The sequence below is a fragment of the Poecilia latipinna genome, unplaced genomic scaffold, assembly GCF_001443285.1.
Source record: "Poecilia latipinna isolate Pla-1442-1.1 unplaced genomic scaffold, P_latipinna-1.0 Scaffold1729, whole genome shotgun sequence".
NCBI classification, from domain to species: Eukaryota; Metazoa; Chordata; class Actinopteri; order Cyprinodontiformes; family Poeciliidae; genus Poecilia; species Poecilia latipinna.
Window position 1 is genome coordinate 64138 of NW_015114345.1, and position 20769 is coordinate 84906.

Genomic DNA, 20769 nt, shown 5'->3' on the forward strand with positions numbered 1-20769 from the left:
CATGTCAGTTTCCCTCTCACTGCTGCTCTGTCAGATTTTCAAGCTTTTTTTGGTGTGAGGTTTAACTCGTATAAATCTACATACATACATGCATTTTAAAAATGAACTGAACGCTGTGGTTATAACGCGACAAAATGTTGAACAATGACTGAGAGCTATCAAAAATAAAATGGTGTGAATACTTTTACAAAATCATGCCTCACCATGCCAGGAGCCACACACAGCACTCAAACCACTTCCAATTATTCTCATCACGACGGTGCGGAGAGCGAAGCACAAAGGAAGCCGAGATATGTAAACAGAAAACTGACACGGAGAGGCAGGGTAAACATTATGTTTATTTCATGCACGCAAGACCCAAATAGAACATACTTAATATCAGTGGGATACAAAAGGCAGTGTAGTCACAGCAGGGTTGCCGCTGGTACCAGCAGATTCAAAGAAACATGTCTTCAAAGTAGTCATCAAACTCTTCCTCCCTAAACAGATGAAACAACCAAAACACAGACATGTCAATTCCTGTCATGCTCAGTGCTGACGTAAAACAGTCGAATAGGGGGGCTGTGATTAACTCTGGCAGAGCATCAGCACTCTACATGAAGTGAGATGATTGTCGGCTTCCAACAATGACTCAGAGCACAAACGGTGAGAAACGGGGAGCAGGAAACGGGAGAAAGGTTTACATGCGGAAAACTTTTCAAAAAAGGGCTCTTGAAGGTTAAAGGTTTCGCCTCCCACCTGTCCTGACAGCTTAAAAAAAACAAAACAAAAAACGCGGTGACAAACATCCAAATGAGCTGCATGCTGCGTTATCCCCAAAACACACATTCGAGAGCTTAGAGAGGCAGATAATATATGAAGATTAGTCCATTAACCTCACCTCGATTTTTCCTCCACAGCAGGGGCGGGGCCTCGCCAGTGGTCAGCTTCTGATTGGCTGTCTGGTTCATTCCCAGCTTCACTGTCTGTTAGGGGAGTTTAATAGAAAACAAGATAATAGTGAACAGTGTTCTTTTACAAAAATGTAATGCAAAAGAAAGAAAGATCAAAGGAATGAAGGAAAGGAAAGAGGAAGTAAAGAAAGAAGAAAGGAAGGAAAAAAGGCAGGTAAAAGACAGGAGGAAGCATGGAAAAAAAGAAGGAAAAGAGGTAGGATACATAGAGAAAGTAGGTAGAAAACTAGAGACGAAGGGGTGAAAGGTCACAAAGTAAAAAATGAAGGACACAAAACCAGAACAAAGGTCACTGGGAACAAAAGAGGGTCATTTCCTATGTGAGAGGATTCTTTAAGCAACCTTCCAGGACGGCTGTTGAATAAATGAAAGTTGGTTCTTGTATCCGTTGGGGTAAAATAACTTGTTACGAGTGGAAACAGGTTAATTATTGCTGTGTGTTTCCAACTTCAGCCTCGTCTTTAGCTCCTTACGTCTGTGAACAACTTACATTCCTAAAAAGGCCTGGTGCTCATTTCCAAAGTCCACCGGTTTCAAATACAAATGCAAACAGAGAGCATCTGTGTGTTTATGGTTCTCACAGCATGCTGAGCTAAATTATATAACAAGGAAGTTTGCTCCTCGTGTACATTTTCACCTTCCCTGCCCTGTGATCCGTCAAGGAACGAAACAAAACAAAGACGCACGGGGGCAGAGGCGCACCCTATGTCACGCTGTTCACAGCGAACGACTAAATAAAAGTGGAGATAAAAACATTTTAAAAAATAAATAAAAGCCAAAGGAAGACAGACCCGCTGTCAGCCGATTAGCATTAACAGCAGGGTTAACCTATGTGCCTCCAGGAGGAGCTGTCAGCGTGTTTTCAGTCAAAAAAGTTGGAAGCAAAGCGATCTGAATGTCCAAGGAAGGGGATAAAAATTGGATTTCTTTTTTTTTTCAGTGCGAAAGTGATGTGTGGGTGTGTAATTTGGAGTTGTGTGCGCCACCTTTATCAGAGTTTTGCCCCTCTGACTCCGAACTGCTGGAGGAGATAGAGCGGCCTGTGGAAAATGCCAGATAGAGTAATAAAATTTCAATAAAATAAAAATAAAAAATAATTAAATGTTAACAAAGCTGCTTCTGAGTGGTAGATTCATTAAATAGCAGCAGCGGTACCTTTCTGCTTCTTGTGTCTGTGTTTTTTAGAATGAGAGGAGGATTTCCTCCTCTTCTTTCTCTTCTTCTTTGTTGGTTCTTCGTTCTCCTCGGAGATCTTTCTTTTCCTCTTCACTTTCACCTCCTTTCTCCTGAAAAGAAGCACAGATTGACCAAAATGGAACATGGTAAGCTCTTAACCCTTGCACAAAAAGCAACACAGAATGAATCAAAGCAAAAGCATATTGGTTTTTAATTATTTTTGATAGTCATCACAACATCGCTGGTAATTTCAGACAGCAGTTATGAGCCGAGGCTGGATTTATAAGCCCCAGAGCGCCGCATCACTGTGTGCTCGCTGTCTGTGGTGGTCTGCCCTACTTTGAGCAGACAAGTGCACACTCTCCACAGTCTCAGAAATATGTCTTAGAGAGCCAAATAACCTAGATTTCTTTTTTTTTTTTAAATATTAAAGATCAAATGTAAGTGGGCTTACTTGTGATGGTAGTTGAGTTTGAACGAGCATTCAGGACACAGTCCTAAAAAAAGAAACAATGTCAGTACCGCTGACCTCCTTGTGGTTATGATGCAAATTAAATGGAAGGATGAAGTCTGGCATTTTGATCTGGAGTTTATTTACAGATAATTGTCTTTGTTTTATTATCAGAAGTGTATTTCTCTCCTCCCTAAACCTTTTAGACTTTATACTTCAGGACTGGCGACCGCTCACCTGTTGACAGCTGGAGATAGACACCAGCACCCTTCTTGACCCCAATGGGATAAGAAAACGGATGAAGGGACGGACGGATGGACAGACAGACGGATGGATGGATTTATACTTGATCAACATCTGTTGAACTTTTAAGGTTTTTTTGAATCATGGCTGCTATTTGTCTTATTTTTGATGAAGTATCTGATCATTTTCAAGGACTATTTTTGTTCATTTATTAATCCACTTAAGTCAACATGAATCATTCTGGCATAAAAGGCTCCTTAACTTGTGGAATAAGCTACAGTTATATTGACTAAAAAAAATTAGCATTCAGTTCAGTACCTAGTAAAGTTATGCATGACCCTAGAAATTTTCAAGGTTCTGTCACACCACACCCGCAAACTTTGATGTATTCTATTGAGATTTTACGTGACAGAAAAGGACAAAGTGTTGTATAATTGTGAAGCAGAAGAAAAACGATAACTGGTTTTCGAAATGTTTCGCACTAAAAATTCTGAGACGTGTGCATTTGTATTCAGTCCCCACAAATTTATACTTTCAGAGGACAGTTTTTTGCTTCGATTTCAGCTGCAGGTATGCCTCCATCAGCCTCCCACTTCTTAAAGTTTTTGCCCAATGTTCTTTACAAAGATTGCAGCTTTTAGCTGCAATTTTTAGGTCTTGTCATAGATTCTCAACTGGGTTCAGGTCTGAACTTTGATTAGGACTTTCTAAGTCCTCAAAATGTTCAGATTTTTTTAGATGATGGCTTGAACAGTGCCCTGGAAAATGTTCAACGCTTTGGGGAGTTTGTTTTATAACCTAACCCAAGACAAGACTAGTCTACTTTGAGGGAGGTAACACTCAGACTATTTTCACAACCATTGATATCATATTCACATGTTATTGCTGCAAAAAAATGCCTGTCAGCTCATTAGCAAGTGAAGCTATAACTGATGCACCATCATAGCATTTTAATGAAACTTACATGTAAACCCTGAACTACAAACTGCTTCATGTCCAACAAATAATAATACAGGCTGGTAACAAGTTCAACAGACAAGACAAGTCTGGAAAGCTAAATGTTATCTGACTTAGCGTTAGCTGCAGGCAGAGTGAGTGGAGGTGACAGGTGAAGGTGGAGGACTTAACCCACTTAGCGGTCTTTCTTTCTGTGTTGCACAGAACTGGAAAATGTTTCTCCCTTTTGTTTTTTTTTTGTTTTTTTTTTCATCTCTCATCTTTCTAGACAAGTAAGGACAAAGGTGGCACTTTCAAAGTGAAAAACTTTATTGACTGCTATTGAGTGCAGCCCAGGGTTTCACTTCAAGACACATACATACTATGAATTAGGCGACTTCTGCAGGCAACTGCCTACAACTTGTACTATTCGAGATGATCAGAGTCAAGGTGGGTGAATAAAAATGGACACCAATTTTGTTTGTAATTTGTTTGTATTTGTGTTGGTTTATCACATAACGTCCCAATAAAATACAATGAAGTTTGTGGTTGTAACTTGACAACACTTGAAAAAAGGCCAAGGGGTATAAACAAACCTCTCTTAGGGCCGGTTCCTGTTAACTACTTTTTACTTAAAAACAACTTTCAGATACTGTTCATCTTAGGTTTTCTTGTTCTAACTTGATACTTCTTTTCTTCTTCACCTACTGAGTTTTGTGATTTGCAGTCAAGCACTGGACAATATCAGAATCAGCTTTACTCATCAAATCTGCGCACACAAACGAGGGATTTGAGTCCAGGATGTATGAGGACTGCACAGATGTTAGCGTCCCATTCCCTGACCCTAGAAATGTTCTCTGTGAATCCGCCGTCCTCTCCACTGTAATGTATGCTACCATGACTGGGTACAAGGACTTGACAGGATAAACAGAAGAACAAGCAGCCAAAATCCAAGGTAAAACTTTAAAAAGCCTTCAAAGGAGTGGAATGATCAAAGCACCTTTAAAAGTCACTGCAAAATCTGGATGCTTAGAAGGAAAGCATAAAGAATATAAGAGGTTTAAAACTATTCAACATTACTGTCACTGTGGATATTTTGTTTAAGAAAGCCATTTGGCTGCTTTGCTCCAATCATTCTGTTTCTCTGACATCTTCTTGGTGAAGCATAATCTTTTTTTTTTTTTTCCTAAACAGTCACAAATTGGGCTCATACGTAGCAAAAACTAGATTTGTATATTATGTTTGGCGTTGACCTGCCACTTGAGCTCGTTAAAAGAGCCTGTCATTCTCAGCTTGACTGACTTGGCGGATCTGCAAATTACAGTAATTTCAACGCGATTCTCTGCAGTGTGACACCTGGAAGAGTGTTATTATGGGTTGGGGGTGACAGACAGGTGCATTATCAGCCACGGCGTTGGGTTAACACATACCCAATTACGTATTTAAAACAGATTTTCAAACTCACTGAGTTTGACCAAAGCGTTCCTCTTCTCCCCGTGTTCCACGTAGGCAAAATTCACCTCCCAGCTTTTCAGGCCCTCCTCTTTTCCACAGTGTTTGTTCCCACACTGGAACTGACCTGAAAGATCAAAGTACATGCAGCACTTTGCAAAAGTTTACAGGCACATTTTTTTACCCTCCCCCTACTTATTCGCCGACTTCTATTTCGATATGCACAAAGTGAGACATAAAAATCAATTGAGTCAGAGGCCTAACAGGGAAAATATTAGAAATAAAGACATAAAAGTTTTATTTGAGAAGTGGGGATTTCACAAAACTTCCAGAAGTGTCAACCGTTCTTTCACCCCTCTTCACCTATCTCTGCACTCCTTCCACCTTATCAACAAAGCTCCTTCTCATCTCCCTTATTTCATCTCTCCTCATGGCCCAGGGCCACCCTCTAGCCACTGCACAGCCCGCCTATTATCCCTAGAGAAGCTTAAGGTGCACTGATCTGGTCTCCGGGGTTCCTCCAGATTGCACCAGAAGGAGCGAGTGCGTCATAGCGCTCCGCTCTTGGCTCGGGGACAGGAGGGGATCCACTGTGGGAAAAGCGACATTCGCCCTCACCTGCAGCAGCTCAAGATGCTTTCAACAATCGGCTGAGGTGACGCTGGCTGCTGCCACTTCAGGCCGCTGCAGCCAAAAGGCAGACTCACGTGTGAGATTAAGAAGCAATGACGTCAGCTAAAAAAAAAAAAAAAAACAGACAACAACAACAGCAACAAAAAAAAACCAAGAGACGTCTGGCTCTGGTCCGAGTCCGAGGTTGTAACAATTACAGGATTTGCCATCGGGAGAGAAAACACAAACGCTATACTTGGCATGTCTACTCTAAACCGATCTGTGTATTTGTGAGTCTAAAAGTGGGAATGTCACTTTGAGTGGTCAGAAAAGTTAAGTCCATTTCCCATAATGTCACAAAAAAAAGCCAATAAGAGTCTATTTTTGTTTGCACAGTGGCTAAAATAGCATAAAAAGGTCATTATTTTGTGTAATATCTGTTTTTTCTGACCAATGTGAGCGTCTCCACCCCTTCCCGTGAGTTTCACATTGAGATGGAGACTGTGCTGGTATTTGCAGTGCTTAATGCTCCGTGTGTTGGGCTGCAGTTGCCTTGGAGCTGCATGCATAGCAACTGAAATTAATGACGTTCAAGTAAAGTTTATGAATCAGGCAAACAACTTTTTCTGTAAGATTTGTCCTCACATCATTACCCAGGGCCACTTTTTTCCCCCCGCTCCCCGAGATAAACTTTATTGTTAAACTTTTTTTTAACCAGAACTTTCCTTATGATAAATAACTCCCTAAAGCAATTTAAAAAGAACTTTCTGGTTTTGCGTCATCAATTCAAATTAAAGCCCTCATCCCATCACACTGTCAAATTAGTGTCAATAACAACTTCCACCTAGAGACAATAGTATGCTGTTCTGCCCATTAACTCTAACATTGGCAATAAACTGGGAATTTGTCCATGGTGTTTTCCAAGTCTTTATTATACATATAAAATCCTAATAAATATCTAATGTATGTACATAAACAGTGGTGTTTATAGCTAAAGAAAAGATCACAAAAGCATTTCTTGTGCGACAAACTGCCCTTGAATAAGTTCCAACTCCCTGCAGCATTGGAGAACCAGCTCAGTGTCCAATATAAAAGAATATCATATATTCAAAGGGCACACCAGTGCAAGTTTGACCCCCACCAGAGGTACACACAACCTAAACTCTGGCAAAGTAAAATTCATATTAAATCTGTGTTCAGGCAATTTCTTTTACAGCATAAATGCCAAAAACTCAAATATAATCAAGGCCAGAATTGTTCGCTTAGTTCTGTCAGCCTCCAGCCCCCCGGGCGCTACAATGTCTCATGTGAAAAATAAAATGGACCAATTTAGTCGCTTTTATGTGTTTTGAGGGTTTCTTTTTAAGCGGCACAAAGGGGGCATTTCTGCTTTAACTTCTATTTAAATGCCCACTGAAATAATTTAAAGATAAGGTAAACGACGTCCATTGTGGTTTAACTGTTCCCACACTTAAGGTCGGGTAAGCCTCACATGGGTCTACGAAAAAAAAGAAAAAAAAAAAAAACTGAAACTGACAACAGGTTGGCTAAGTAAAGCCCGTTAAGAGGGGAAACTCCTTCCCTCTTACGTCAATGGCTAATTATGCCACCAGCCAGCAGCTTGAGATCAAGACAGACATTTACTGCAGGACAGATGGCTGCATGATTAACGGTCACTGGATAAAGTCAGAGTTTGAGGCCTGAGTCAGCGGGTATTCATTTTCAAAATCACTCTGAGATACTCGTGACTCATGTGAAATCCTTTCTGAATCTTGCATGATAACAACTGACGCAGAGCAATTTGTTTGATTGAATTATTTTTGCTTTCTGAGAAAAAAACAAGAGCATCTGTCTAGTTCAGATAAACAAAAATAGTACATGCAATAAATAAGAAGGTAAAAAAAGAGGAAAGTATTTCATCTTTGACGCTTTTGGATTTTGACCCAGAGGACCTTAGGAGAGTTGTTACATTCTGCTTCAATTTCATCATTAATAACTTTTAAGACAGCCAGAGGCATTTCCAGAAGAAGCTTTGGTTTTTATTAGATCTACGTTTTTAGATCATTTGGCAAACTCACAGTGATTTTAAGCAAACTCTTAATCTGATGCTGGCTAAAAGCCCTGAACATTACAGCCAATCAGTGCTGGGTTTCAGTCCCGTTCATCAGATCACCAGATATAGAGAGTTTTTTTTTTTTTTTTTTTTCTGGTTTACCATCCAAACAAATTGGGAAATCTAAAAAGTTTTGTTGTATATTTTGTTTATTTTATCTTTTAAACTGATTAAACACCTTCTCACATCCCCTCTCCAACAGAGTTGAGGTCTACCCATCTTTAAGTCTAAAAGCCTCTGTGGGATGCTCCTTTTATCTTTAATTATGTTACTGACCTGCCGCCAATTAACCTCATCAGCAGAGAGATGTTCCAGCAGGAGACTTCTTACGCATCACACAGTTTGAATAGTCTAACGCTGAACCTCTGCAAGCATCTTGTAAATATGCACTAAATAGCCAGGAAAATGTTTTTTCTTTAAACATCAATGCTGAAACTAGACTCTGAGGTTTTCAGAATCCATCTGAAGTTGATCTCAGTCAGATCCTTCTTACGATCTTGTTCGCAGATTTATGTGAAGGACCAACACAGAGTAGAGTATAATTGTGAAGAGGAAGGGAAATGATTCATGCTTTTATGTTTTCTTTCACCAAAGAACTATGGGATGTATCGAGTACATTCAAGCTGCATCAGTAAATGCTTTATAAGAATACAATCTATTGAAATTGCAGCTGCAAGTCTTTTGGGGTATGTTGAGCTAAAATCCACAAATACTTGTGACCTCTCTAAAAACACTTATAACTTAACAGTTCAAACATCAAATATTCCTTAATATGCATTAATGTCCAGAGTGGAAAGTGTCTTAGCTCTAAGAGAGAAGCTAGCATGTACACTTCTCAAGGGAATCTCCTCAATTGGCTACCTTGCAAATGACAGCTAATGCTATGTCAAGTCGTATTGCGTTTTGGTATTTCAGTTTCCCAAGCTGCATTTTCAAATAGATGAATTTGTGAATACCAAACAGTGACTAGTGCTCACAGTAACGCCCTCTCTTCCACTGAAGCTCTGGCTCTATGTTTAGGGTCGTTGTCCTGCAGGAAAAGTCGACCTCCCACCCCAAGTCTCAAATCTTCTTTCATCCATTTCCCGTCAACTCTGATCTACCTTCCTGTCTCCGTTTGAAGAAAACTATCCACCACCGCATGATGCTGCCTCTACCAAGTGACACAACCAAGATGTTTTGTTCAGTATAATTTGCGACATCATCCCTCCAGACATAGGGATTCGCCTATTATCCAAAGAATTTTAACTTTGGTCTCATCCAACAAGTGCACCTTCTTCCACCATGTGAGTCCCTACATGGCCCGTGACAAACTGCCAACAGGACATCTCAAGGCTGCTCGGTTAATCTACATCTGATCAGGATGCTCCCTGAGTTCCTCCCTTCGGAGATTTTTCATGCTGGGAGAAAGATCCAGAACATGTTCGGGGGGAGGGAATGTTTATTATAGCAGTCAGAAATACCCCAGGGATTTTAACCGAGACATGATAGACGTAAATATGTCATCAACAAACTTTCTGTGAAATGTGGATGCAGGCAAATTTTCTAAAATGCGGAGCTGCTCTTCAAAATGGCTGGTCATCGCAACGCTACCCAACATGCTTCTCAGCGCCTGCTGCTGGCCTGTGAGGAGCTGATTTTCCTCGATGTGTGCATATGAACTTCTAAAACTCTGCAAACGACACGGGGAACTGCTAATCCACTTGACCCAGATGCGTTCTCTGTTCGCTTTACGGTTTGAATGTGTCAAACATTCACCCTGTTTTGCTGAGCAAACAGCGTCAGACTCCACTGAGATTACCTGCATTGTATCCATTTCTTTTGACTGATCGCTTTTCCATTAAAAAACAAAGACCTGAAAGCACACAATCTCAGATAAACAGAAAATACTAAACAGTTTGTCCCTGAGATTAAAGCCCGGGAGCTGGGAGCTGTCATTTATAAATCACATTTAATAGATACATTGCAACTGATCTATTCAGTCTGGCAACACAGAGCCCAGCAGGGTATTGCTAATTATGAAGTACAAACACTCCATGGAACAAAGACTTGGCTAAATACATTATTTAAAGCAGAAGAAGTGATGATTTCACCTATAAATTGGTTTGCCACTTTCATTTTACTTCAGCAGAAACTTAAAGGAAACAGCCAGAATGCAAAATGAAGTCAGATGAGATAAACTACTGAGAAAGCTCTAAATGCCCTCCATCAATCTCATCTATTAGAACAATTTAAGAAAATCCAAGACACACCACAGTAAAAAGGTAAAAATAACCTTGAGAAATAACACTATTCCTTAAATTCTTTGACATTTTCTCAAGTTGCAATCAGAAACTCCTTTTTTTTTAGTGCATAATTTTGGAGAAGGGAAATGACTCATGTTTTCTCCTGTTTTCCACAAAGGCAAATCTGATGTGATACGCATTTATAGTCAGTCCAAATAAAACCCATTGAAGTCAGCGGCTGCAACGTGACAAAATGTGAAAAAGCTAAAGTTGGCGTGCTCCAGTTAGAAGTGTTAGTCCCCCAGAAGATGCAGAGGTGTGTCGAGTCTTATTCCTGCTCTTTAAGAATGTAGAGACCATTTTTCTTGCAAGATGTTACACAAGCAAAGACCATTCCCCATTTCATCTGGGGACGCCCACGTACAAGCAGCTTAACATCATCTACCGCTGCCCTCCGACCTCCTGCTGACAGCTACACTGAAGTGTAATTTATACCAGAGGAAAAAAAAAAAAAAACCCTGAAAAACATGACCGGGAATGCAGCACTGCAGCTGAACATCTGCTCCGGCATAACAGAATTTCAAGACAAACTGGAAATCTGAGCAAAAACACAAAAGCCTGGTGTCAGTTGCACACAAGCTTTTCACAAACAAGTCAGCTAAATGCCAGTGGGGCCTATCAGCTGCAGGCAAATATCTCCACCAGAGTGGCGACACTACTGTGTCAGCAAGCCGCTAAGAAGGGTGTTTGATGTCAAAAATCACAGATAAAGTTGAAAAGAAAAAAATAGGATTAGAGTATAGAAGCTGATTTCGAGGGCAAACAAACATTGCACTCTCTGTGAATTTCTTCTTTGCAGGGAGAAGAGAAGACAGTGATGTTCGCTGCCCTTGGACATGCTGATATTTGTAAAATAGCTCTAAAAGGCCGTGTAGTTATTACAGTACATCGACTCCTCTCAGATAAAAACAAATACAAAGAGTGTTTGTTCTCGCAGCTTAAGGGAGGGAGACAAAGCGTCTTGCACCTCCGCTATAATATTTAACATCCTCATTCAAAGTGTGAAAGTTTAATCAACATGTTTTATTGGAAGGAAAAGTGATGTTTGATCAAATTATTTTGTCATGGACTTAGTTAGCAATCACACACTGATTAGAGAAAATGAACGTAATGAGAGCACCAATACTTTTTGGTAACGGAGAGCCAAAACAAATCCATTACTTTTTCATCAATCTTGAGGGTAATTTAATTTAGCACCGCTCTTAGCCAAACAAAACAAAAACAAAAACAAAAAAAAAACAGAAAAAGAAATAAGATATGAAGGATTTGTTCAAATCAAAGGCTGTTCCAGTAAACACAAATGAAAATATTAAATCAGCAAGATTACAGTTTGTGGTGTGACAAAAAACATGATCAATACTCCAGAAGGGATGAATAGATGTGTTTTCATTGTGTTCTGAAGTAGAAAAAATAACTTAAGGCTCTCCACACCAAAGAATTGCAAAGAATATTTGCCATTAATGATGTGAAGAATATTGAAGGCTTTCCAGATCATTATAAGTCAACAGTACACAGAGTGGGTCTGGTTTTCCGAAAACGGAGCAGCAGTGAAGAGTGAACGATGAAAACACAGCAAACCCATCGCTAATGAGATAAAACATGGTGAACCCTATGGTTATTAAATCACAATTCCTTCCTGCACCTGGTAGTTTAAAAAAAGATGTTAAAAACGCCCCTGCACACCACTAAATGATGAATTATGGTACACTAAGTGATAAATTACACACTGCACTTATTAAGTGCCACCTAGAGTTCCAATAGTGTCATAACAGGAGAGCTTAGCATTTAATTAATTTATTTATTTAGATTTTTTCCATAGGGAAAGTTAACAAGGTCCTTTATTGCATTTGATTTGTCATAAAATCCAAAATTTATTAAAACGAAATACTTTTTTTCTTTAAATAAGAATATCAACGTTTCACATTTAGATTTATTCTGAATGTTTGTTTTTTTTTGTTTTGTTTTACATATAATCTCTCAAGCAGTCCATAATTCAAACTGGATAATATATTTTTTATATTTTCTAAACCCCGCTCACCAGCGAAGATGGTGACATAATCAAATAATCTTCTGAACAGAAATCTAAAGCAAGATGTATATAGAAAGCCTAAAAGTACGTCTGACTCCTCGACCTTACATCACCCCGCAGCCATGAAAGGAAGGCTAAGTGTCCTGGCAAATCACCTTTTTGGATGGAGAGTGGTGGACATGACCTAACGGGAACATAACTCCTTTATTTGAACAAAGACGTTTGCAGCAGAGCCAAAGTGCATGGACCTTATGCGTGTAGGAAAGGTCAGTTTGACAGGGGGAAAGTTCAGCCCTTTAAAACTTATCTGTGAACAGAGATCTAGTCTGGTTATGTCATTTCTATTACACGAGCTGGGACTAACAACACGTACTCCACGTAGAATTGCTGGAAATCAAACACATCTTCTTGCCAATGAATTTTTGCACCAATTCGAGTGTTTGCTCTGCTCGGCTTAAGCCAAATCAGTGTTAAAGTTGTATTCCTTCTATTATAGCACATATTTAAACCTCATGTACATAATTGGATACAACAAAACTAAACGGGAATCCTATATCTGCTCTACAGAGTCAAGTTTGGTATTGATTTCACAGGCGAGAGAGTGCCGTGTTTCCAGCAGCGGTTCAGTTTGACCCACCGGGAATTATTAGCACACAAATCAAAGGGGTGACACTTGAAGTGAAGCGCATCTGACCCATCTAATCCCACTTCCTGTAGAGTACTGCAACAGGGGATGAACTGTCAGAGACCAGGATTACACAGTCTTAATCTGGAACAATATATTGGCTTAGTCAGCCTTCTCAGACACACTTTATGTTTGTGGGGCTGCAGCGGTGTAAACATAAGAGAACTAAAAACTCCTAAGATAAAGTCGGTGTCCTGTTTTAGCTGCTGGAAATATATTGCATTGGATCCCCACTAAAGTAAACTCCCTTCTTTATTTGAAAATGCTCCACAGTACAAGGCAGTTTCTGCATAAACATTCTTGCAAACACAGAGAACGTGTCTCCCGCCTTGGCAGAGATATTATTAAAATATAAAATGAATATGTCTCCCAGCACATCAATGAGCTGTCGAAGCAGGTGCACCCTCACTAAGCTGCAGATACTGTCCTTCCCGGTGAAAACTATAAATATCAGTCACTGCCACACAGAGGAGAGGAGGTGTGGCACTAATCCTCAACAAATAATAGAGAGCAATCATCAAAGCTCTTCCTAAAACTGTCTCAACAGAACAGAGGGAGGATGAAGATGAGAGGCATAAACAGAGCACTAAAGCGTTTTGAATGAGTCAAAATATCAAGGGGATTCGAGCATCCCCTGAAGGTGAGGTGAGGAAAACGTAAAAGAAACAAAACATAGAAAAACAATGAATATTCTATAGTATATTCATATAAGTGTAAAACTAAAGTCTCACATCTAAGTCTCTAGAGAAGGGGAACTTGTTAAGAAACATTATTGTGTTAAGTAATGAGCAAAGAGTCTTTATCTCTGTCCCCATCTAGTGGATGCATTTGTAAACTTCCTGTCATGTATTATGATCAAAAAAGTACTAAATGTTACTGTTTAGTGTATTTAAAATCAGTTAGTATTAAATAAAGTGAGCCCTTTCTCAAAATGGTACATGTACAATATGTTAAAATTAATAAGAATAAAACATTTAAAGTTTCTATGTGAGTGAAAGTCAAGTTCCAGAACTATCCTACTGACTTGAAATGTGCAGCTTGCAAAAGGGCAACTAAAAGTGAAGAAGACTGTGTTTACCTCAGGGATTTTCTGCTAATAAAGACAAGGATTATGGGCTTAGCTATCCATAAGGGGGGAGAAAAGCTTAAGAAAAAAAAAAAACACAGCAACTTTACAGTAATTAGGGAGTGAGACGTACCTTTTCCGGAAACAACTTCATTTTCTGTTCGCCAGCGAAATCCAAACTGTTGGACAGAGATAAAAAGTCATCATTCATGTTATTCTTCCAACTGTTTGTCAGACAGACCAAGATGATTGATGCGTTTTTCATCTCTTCTGGACCAGCCTGGTCTATCACAGATGATTGTCTACTTCATGTTCTCAGATGGACCCTAATCAAATAATTTGCTAATTTTACAACTCTGTAAGTAATCAGGACTGGGTTTGGTTAATGGAATTGAACGCAGCTCTCCAGAAAATGTGACTAATCGCAGTTAATTCATTTTACAAGGCAAACAACTTGACATTTTACACATCGGCAGGTTGGCTCGGACAGTTTTTTTTTCCTACTTAATAAATAAAAGTATATTTCAAAAATGTTTTCTCCATTTACTCAGGTTATCGCTGCTTGAAACAAACCAAAAATCTGGGGAAAAAAAAAAAATCTTTAAGGGAGGCAGTACTATTTCACAGCACTACTTCATCTATTATTAATAAAGTGACGTTTTAAACAAACTGAACTGTCAGATTTTTAAATAGACACCACAGAGTCTCAAAAAACCCATCATGCCACCAACCTCTTTCAACAGCGGGCCGGTTATGATGGAGATTAGTGTCAGTAAGCAAATATTAACCTTCACACTTTATATCACCACTGGGACAATTATCTAATGGAATCCTTAAAGAAACTAGGACAGAGTCAAACAGTGGATTACTCTGCCATGTCTCACAGAAGAAGTGAGACATCTACCGTATGGAGAGTTTTTTATACAGGAAATTTGAAAAAGGGATCAACTATAAAAACGTATTTAGCTCACCTTGTTCTCCTTGTACCTGCTGAGATCCGCAATGCAGTACTCCTTGAACAGCTTGTCGTAATACTTCTTGGCAATTTCTTTTTCCCTTTACAAAAAGTCAGAAGTTGACTAAAAGTGATAAACAGGCTCATCTCATACGCATGCAAGTGAAGACATTTGAGACCCAGAATGCATTTTTCAAATGTGAGGTGAGCGTCTGAAGCAATGAAGTTTCAAACACGAGCAGCTGACGTTGATGAATCACCATGTCATGTCATCCTCATCCTCGTCCCTCCAGAGGAAGCGGTGATTTTCACGCAGCATGTCCAGATCGGTTTTGTCTTTAGCTCTGAAATACACAACAGGCCAAACGAGGAAGATTTTAAGCGCAGATAACTCGGGGGGGGGGACTATCTTCGTCACCGACTGTAACAAAGTATTTAGCTGGATCGTGACAACGCGTCTCTAACTCCAGTGGCGTAATACAGAAAACAAATTCAGACACGAGGGTCAGCAGACGACAGATTTTTGAGGAGAAAGGCAGAATACTCACGCAGAGCGTCTGAAGTCAGCCATCTGTCCACCGTAATACAAAATGTAGTCACCGACAAACTTCTTGTGCCGCTCAAACTGGAAGTGTTTATTCAGGATCAATTGATCAGTCATTTCTTGGCAAATACTGACAATTTCCAAACTTCTTTTCGTGACTTTTAATGTAGTCAAATAAGTGAAATAAGTCACATTTTACAAGCAAAAGAAGGAACAATATTAGCTCTTCCCTTCCAAATAATATTAAAAGAGAAAAAATATATTTCTATTAAGCCCTGTGTAAGCTCTAATTAAAATTCAGAGGAACCAGTTTTCTTCAGAAGCTACCAAATTAGTAAACGGGTGTGTTTAATGCAATTTTATTATAAATACAGCTAGTCTTTGAAAGCCACTAATGTTTAAGAGAGAGCATTGGTGAACAAACATGGTGATATGTCATGTGCAAACAATATTGGGAAGTTTAAATCTCTTTTTAAACCCTGTCATGAAAAAAAAGCTGTCCTTTTCACAATTTCTCACCATTTCCTGTCCCTGTTTGCCTCTCGAATGCTCTTTCTCTATTTTATCTGTGCCAATATTCTCTGCGTTTCCACTGCCAGGTACTCAGAATGCACTGCAGTGTGACCTTCATGGCCATTCCCTGTTGATGGACTGTGGCAAGGCTTGAAAACGGATGATCACAAAAGCTCTCCATCCAACCTGACTGAGCTTTAGCAATTTTGCTAAGAAGAACGGGCAAAATTTTGAAAACTTCAAGACGTGCAAAGCTGATGGCGACATAGGTCGAGGCCAAGTACAAATTCATGATCCATCTTTTCAGATAGTTACTTAAAAGCAAGTAAAAGGAAAATTCTTTTTCGTTTTGATAAAGGGAGACACACCAAATCAATCAGAGAAAAGCACATCTGTCTTTAGATAGAATTTATTTAGAAAATCTAATCACGCTGATCAGCATGCGAGAGAAGAAAAGGAAGAAAGAAGGAAGAAGTGAAACTTAACACATACAATTCTTATATCTTTTCAGTCAGGAACATGGTGCCTTCCACCCAGCTCTCTCCCATGTAGGGAGTTTCTTTCAGTTTCTCCCATTTCTGTTTAATTGATAGCCATGTCCCTAAATCAAACCCAGTTCAGAGGAGTTTCGGTGGAAAGGAGAAGAAAAACATCTCGTTTGAGGCCTCCGTTATCAACTCCACAAGAGAAACACCTGCTCAAAAACCTTCATTATCACTTCATTCTTCCCAGTAAATAAGCCAAAGTTTTATTTTCCAAGACTCCACTTTTATGCATGAGTTACCTTCACAAATGCACCAATATAAAAATTTGGGCCAATGCTGATATTAATATTATGGTTATAAACAATATTTACCAACATTATACATATGTATTTCCCTACCCTTCTGTTACTGTAAAACTGACTCTCTGACTTAGGTTTACTTATTGGACCAATATCAGTATGTTAATCATTTACTAACACTGACGGATACTGACGTTAATGTCGAAATATTGAACACACTTAGTTGCTTTCTGTTGTTCTACCACTGAAAAATCAACCAAAATCCTCTGAAGTTTGTAGTTGTTCTAAGGTAAAATGTGAAAAAGGGTCAAGGGTCATGGAATTCAGAAAAGGATACAGCATTCATTGAAATCAGATGTGCTCTTCTGTTTCTGGCTTCCTCTCTGAAAAACAGAGATTTCAACATTAAAATGGAGTTATTCTGAACAACATTTCTATGGCATGGTGGATTAACGGGAAAGGCTGCACTTTCAAAAGAATAAATTGTAATAATGATTCTGGCTTGAAAGATGAGCACCAAATTCAAAGGTTATATTTGAAATTTTTCTGGGGGGTTTTTTCCAAGTCAATAAGATGGAAATGGAATCTCTAAATGGAAGCACATAAAATTGAATTTCGCTCCTGTTTATTACCCCGTACATCATGAAAAGACAAAAATCTGTAAAACTCTACTCTACACCTGGATTATCATACAATGAAATGCAGGAACTTGAGAGCATTTTTTTGGAAATAAAAAAATCAAACACACATCAGGAGAAGTTTTGTTGTTCCCCGGCAGCAGTACAGTACCTGTCCACTTCACACGAGTGTAAACTGCGGTGAGCCACCTTGGACTGCCGACCTTTTTCAAACGGCTTCTGTAAAATTTCCGCCTCACGTTTCCTGTCAAACATGAACACCGAATGTAAGGCGGATAAACAGAAAGGTGGCAAATAAAACATGTATCTGCTCAGAACACTATAGGAGTATAACAGATGCATGGTTAACCTCCGAAATTTGAATAGAGAAACCATTTCTATGCTTCACTGAGCACAATGAGCGCACGACTCAACTCTTCAGGGTTTCATTTTACCTCTCTCTCGCTTTCTCCGAGGAGTCTCCCTCTCCATCATCATCACTGAAGTCGGAGTCATAGCCACCAGCTCCATGAATCTGTTGATGTCGCACATAATACACAAAAATACCAATTTTAAGAGTTGTGAATATTTCAAATAGTCATCCAGCAATCCTGTTCAGTTATTTGCATTTTGATCCGATCAGGAGGTGAAGTAGTTGTCTTTCCCTTCCAAACCAGCTGGTTGTGCTGTTGATTGCCTGGTTCAAGATGCGGTCATGCTAAAAGTCTCACTTCTTTTCTTTTTTTTTTTTCAAATTCTCTGCAAAAGTACCAGGATCAGCTGTCATGTAAAGCTATGGTGCATTCAATGATCTGAGCTGCAGCATGAAGAACAGTCACAATGATTCACAGAAGGCTTGGAGGCTCTTTTCCTTTCTGGGTATGATTCCTCAAAGAGTTTTCAATTCTGCCGTCAATACAAAAAAACAATTATTTGTTATAATTGCTGCTTCAACTGTTTTGTCAAAGATTATTCCAGATTTTTGTACCTTTGTTTCGGTACTAATATCCTGCTTAGCTTTTGTATTATGTGGTTGGTGTATATTACAGACTGAGACCACCACTTCAGGTTTACGTTATTTGTGTCAAAATATTTTTACATGGTCTAAAGGTTATTACACAAAAATTTTAAAATTGAAAATCAAATTGCATCATTCGATGTCATTGCTTTAAATTAAAACAACTTACCAATATGCTAAAAGATCACTAGAAAACTGCGAAAATAATGGCACACTGATTATCACAGATATAATTATGTTCTGCGTAACTGTTATTTATTGTCTTAATTTGATTTTTTTAAAAAATAGGAAAAATAGAGAACCTGTGCTTTGTTAAGTTTTATTGCTTTTTGTGGTTCTGCTCATTACATGTAAATACAGCAAACTAATATTACGTGGTAGGCTAGCTGGGCTAGCTGCTCCTGTAGCCAGCCTCCATCCAGCTACCTTAAGCAGCATTACTTTAATAGGCATAATATGAGGTCTCTGCATTGTAGATATCTTTGTTTTCAAAAATACTTACTTACCATGTAAACCTGACACACAAAAAGTAAGTACATGGGAACAAAATAAAGTAGGAAGGGCCAAAACAGCAAAGTGTGGATATGAATTGATGGCATCAAGATGTGGTTATGAATTAATAAAAAAGTGCATTTGGTTTACTTTATATATTACTTTATATATTTGTCTAACTTCAGGTAATATGAAACTATTTGTCTAAATTAGCAAAAGTAAACGTGGGAGATTTTCCCCCCCACAAAGTCCTGAAATCAAATAAAGAAATCAATACATTTCTAAGAAATTTCTAAGTTTCCTTCACAGGTATTTGACATTATCTAAACATGCTGATATGTAGGGCCAAATTAACTCGTCTCTAAATTTTCCTTCAGTGTGTGTGTGTCTTTGATAAAGTGGAAAGCTTTCCCAATTGCTATTTTTTATTTGAAATAGTAAATGCTTAATTAATTATTACTGTGTACTTATTGGTTTACTCTTACTGAGAACCAAAATGACTTTAGTTGTAAATTGTTAAAAAGTAAATAAACGTTATTCAAATTGTTTATAATTTAATGTGAGCAAAAAAAAAAAAAAAAAACTTAACATTGAATCTAGTGATGTTCCACTAAAAGGATTTTTTAGTAGGCCACCCTCTCAGACAGAAAGAGGGAAAATTTGGTATTGTATCAGAATCCTTATGACCACGAAAATAGCTACAACAGAAATATTTCTATTCCGTTGTGGCGTCAAGTTATCCTGAATTTACAAAAACAATGTCTGAGTGTATTTGTTTGAATTGGATGCAAGCATCATATGTAAGCAAAATAGGTCCCGAAATGTGTTATTTTGTGACTGTTTGACTCAAATGACAGAGTAAACTCTTACAGAGGTAGATAACACACAGTAAGAAGCTAATGCTCCCATGCTAACACACAAACAACACAGACGCAGAGCAGTGAAACAGTTTCAGACTTGTTTAAAAAACAAAGGCTTTCGATTTGTATTTTTATACATTACCTTCACAAGATTCTCCATGAGTTTCTTCGCTCCGTCGCTGATCCCCCCGGTTCAAATGTTTACAATGTGAAAAGATCGTCGATGGAGGATGACGTGCCAGAGAAATCGCGCGATTATGACGTCATATCTAGCGGGAACACAAAAATTTAAAATAAGAAAAGAAAACGAGAAATTAAGATTATTATTATTATTTTAGTTAGTTAGTTGAAAATAAACGATATAAAATAAATAAAATTTATTTTCTGTAAAATAAGTAAGTAAAGCTTATTTATTTATGAAGATTATTTTATTATTTGTATAGTTTCCCTCTTATTGAATATCTAGTTAGTAAAATAAATAAATAAAATTGTACCAAGTTATATGATTAAATTAAAAAAAACATGTAATTATATAACTTTATATAACATTTAACTTTAGTTGGTTATATAAATACAGCTGTCATGCAAAAAATAATGTCACACATATCAATGAGATGGATAGCTCAGTAAACCAATAAATTGCTAAACATAAAAATGTATCAATTGTAAGCTAAATATTTTTTTTTAAAATGATAGTTACAAATTTAGCTAACTAAATAGTGACTTAATAGTTAGGTAAATAAATATAGAATTTACAGCAAGCTAATAAATAAATAATTAAATAAATAATTAAATAAAAATAAATAAATAAATAAGGATTATTACATTATTATATTTTATGTATTTTTCACTAGTCTTTCCTGTTTGGATGAAAATTTGTGTCTTTCTTTGCTTTGTAGCATTTTGAATGGGCCTTTTTTTGTTGCTTCTACGCCACTGATCTCATAGTGTAATAAAGTGTATGGCCATTTGTTGTGTAGTTTTC

At 38.2% G+C, this 20769-nt stretch overlaps 1 protein-coding gene across 1 annotated transcript; it reads right to left on the reverse strand.

Moving 5' to 3' along the window:
* Nucleotides 1–318: 318 nt before the first annotated feature.
* On the reverse strand, nucleotides 319–20042 carry fra10ac1 (FRA10A associated CGG repeat 1). The gene is made up of 14 exons (XM_015060612.1): nucleotides 19927–20042; nucleotides 17870–17949; nucleotides 17587–17679; nucleotides 17135–17180; nucleotides 15505–15581; nucleotides 15217–15300; nucleotides 14973–15057; nucleotides 14135–14180; nucleotides 5225–5338; nucleotides 2584–2626; nucleotides 2109–2239; nucleotides 1940–1993; nucleotides 881–965; nucleotides 319–479 (listed from the first exon to the last, which is right to left on the reverse strand). Exons 1-14 carry the CDS (start codon nucleotides 19942–19944, stop codon nucleotides 437–439), a joined length of 999 nt encoding a protein of 332 aa, XP_014916098.1. The 5' UTR covers nucleotides 19945–20042; the 3' UTR covers nucleotides 319–436.
* Nucleotides 20043–20769: the final 727 nt, after the last annotated feature.

Bases quoted from the DNA above. Each gene is read 5' to 3' on its own strand.
- fra10ac1 (XM_015060612.1), bottom strand. The intron at 15,582-17,134 runs GTATCCTTTTCT...AAACACTTCCAG, and splicing joins ATCTGATTTCAATGAATGCT to TTTGAGCGGCACAAGAAGTT. The intron at 480-880 runs GTGAGGTTAATG...TCATCTGTTTAG, and splicing joins GCTGTGGAGGAAAAATCGAG to GGAGGAAGAGTTTGATGACT.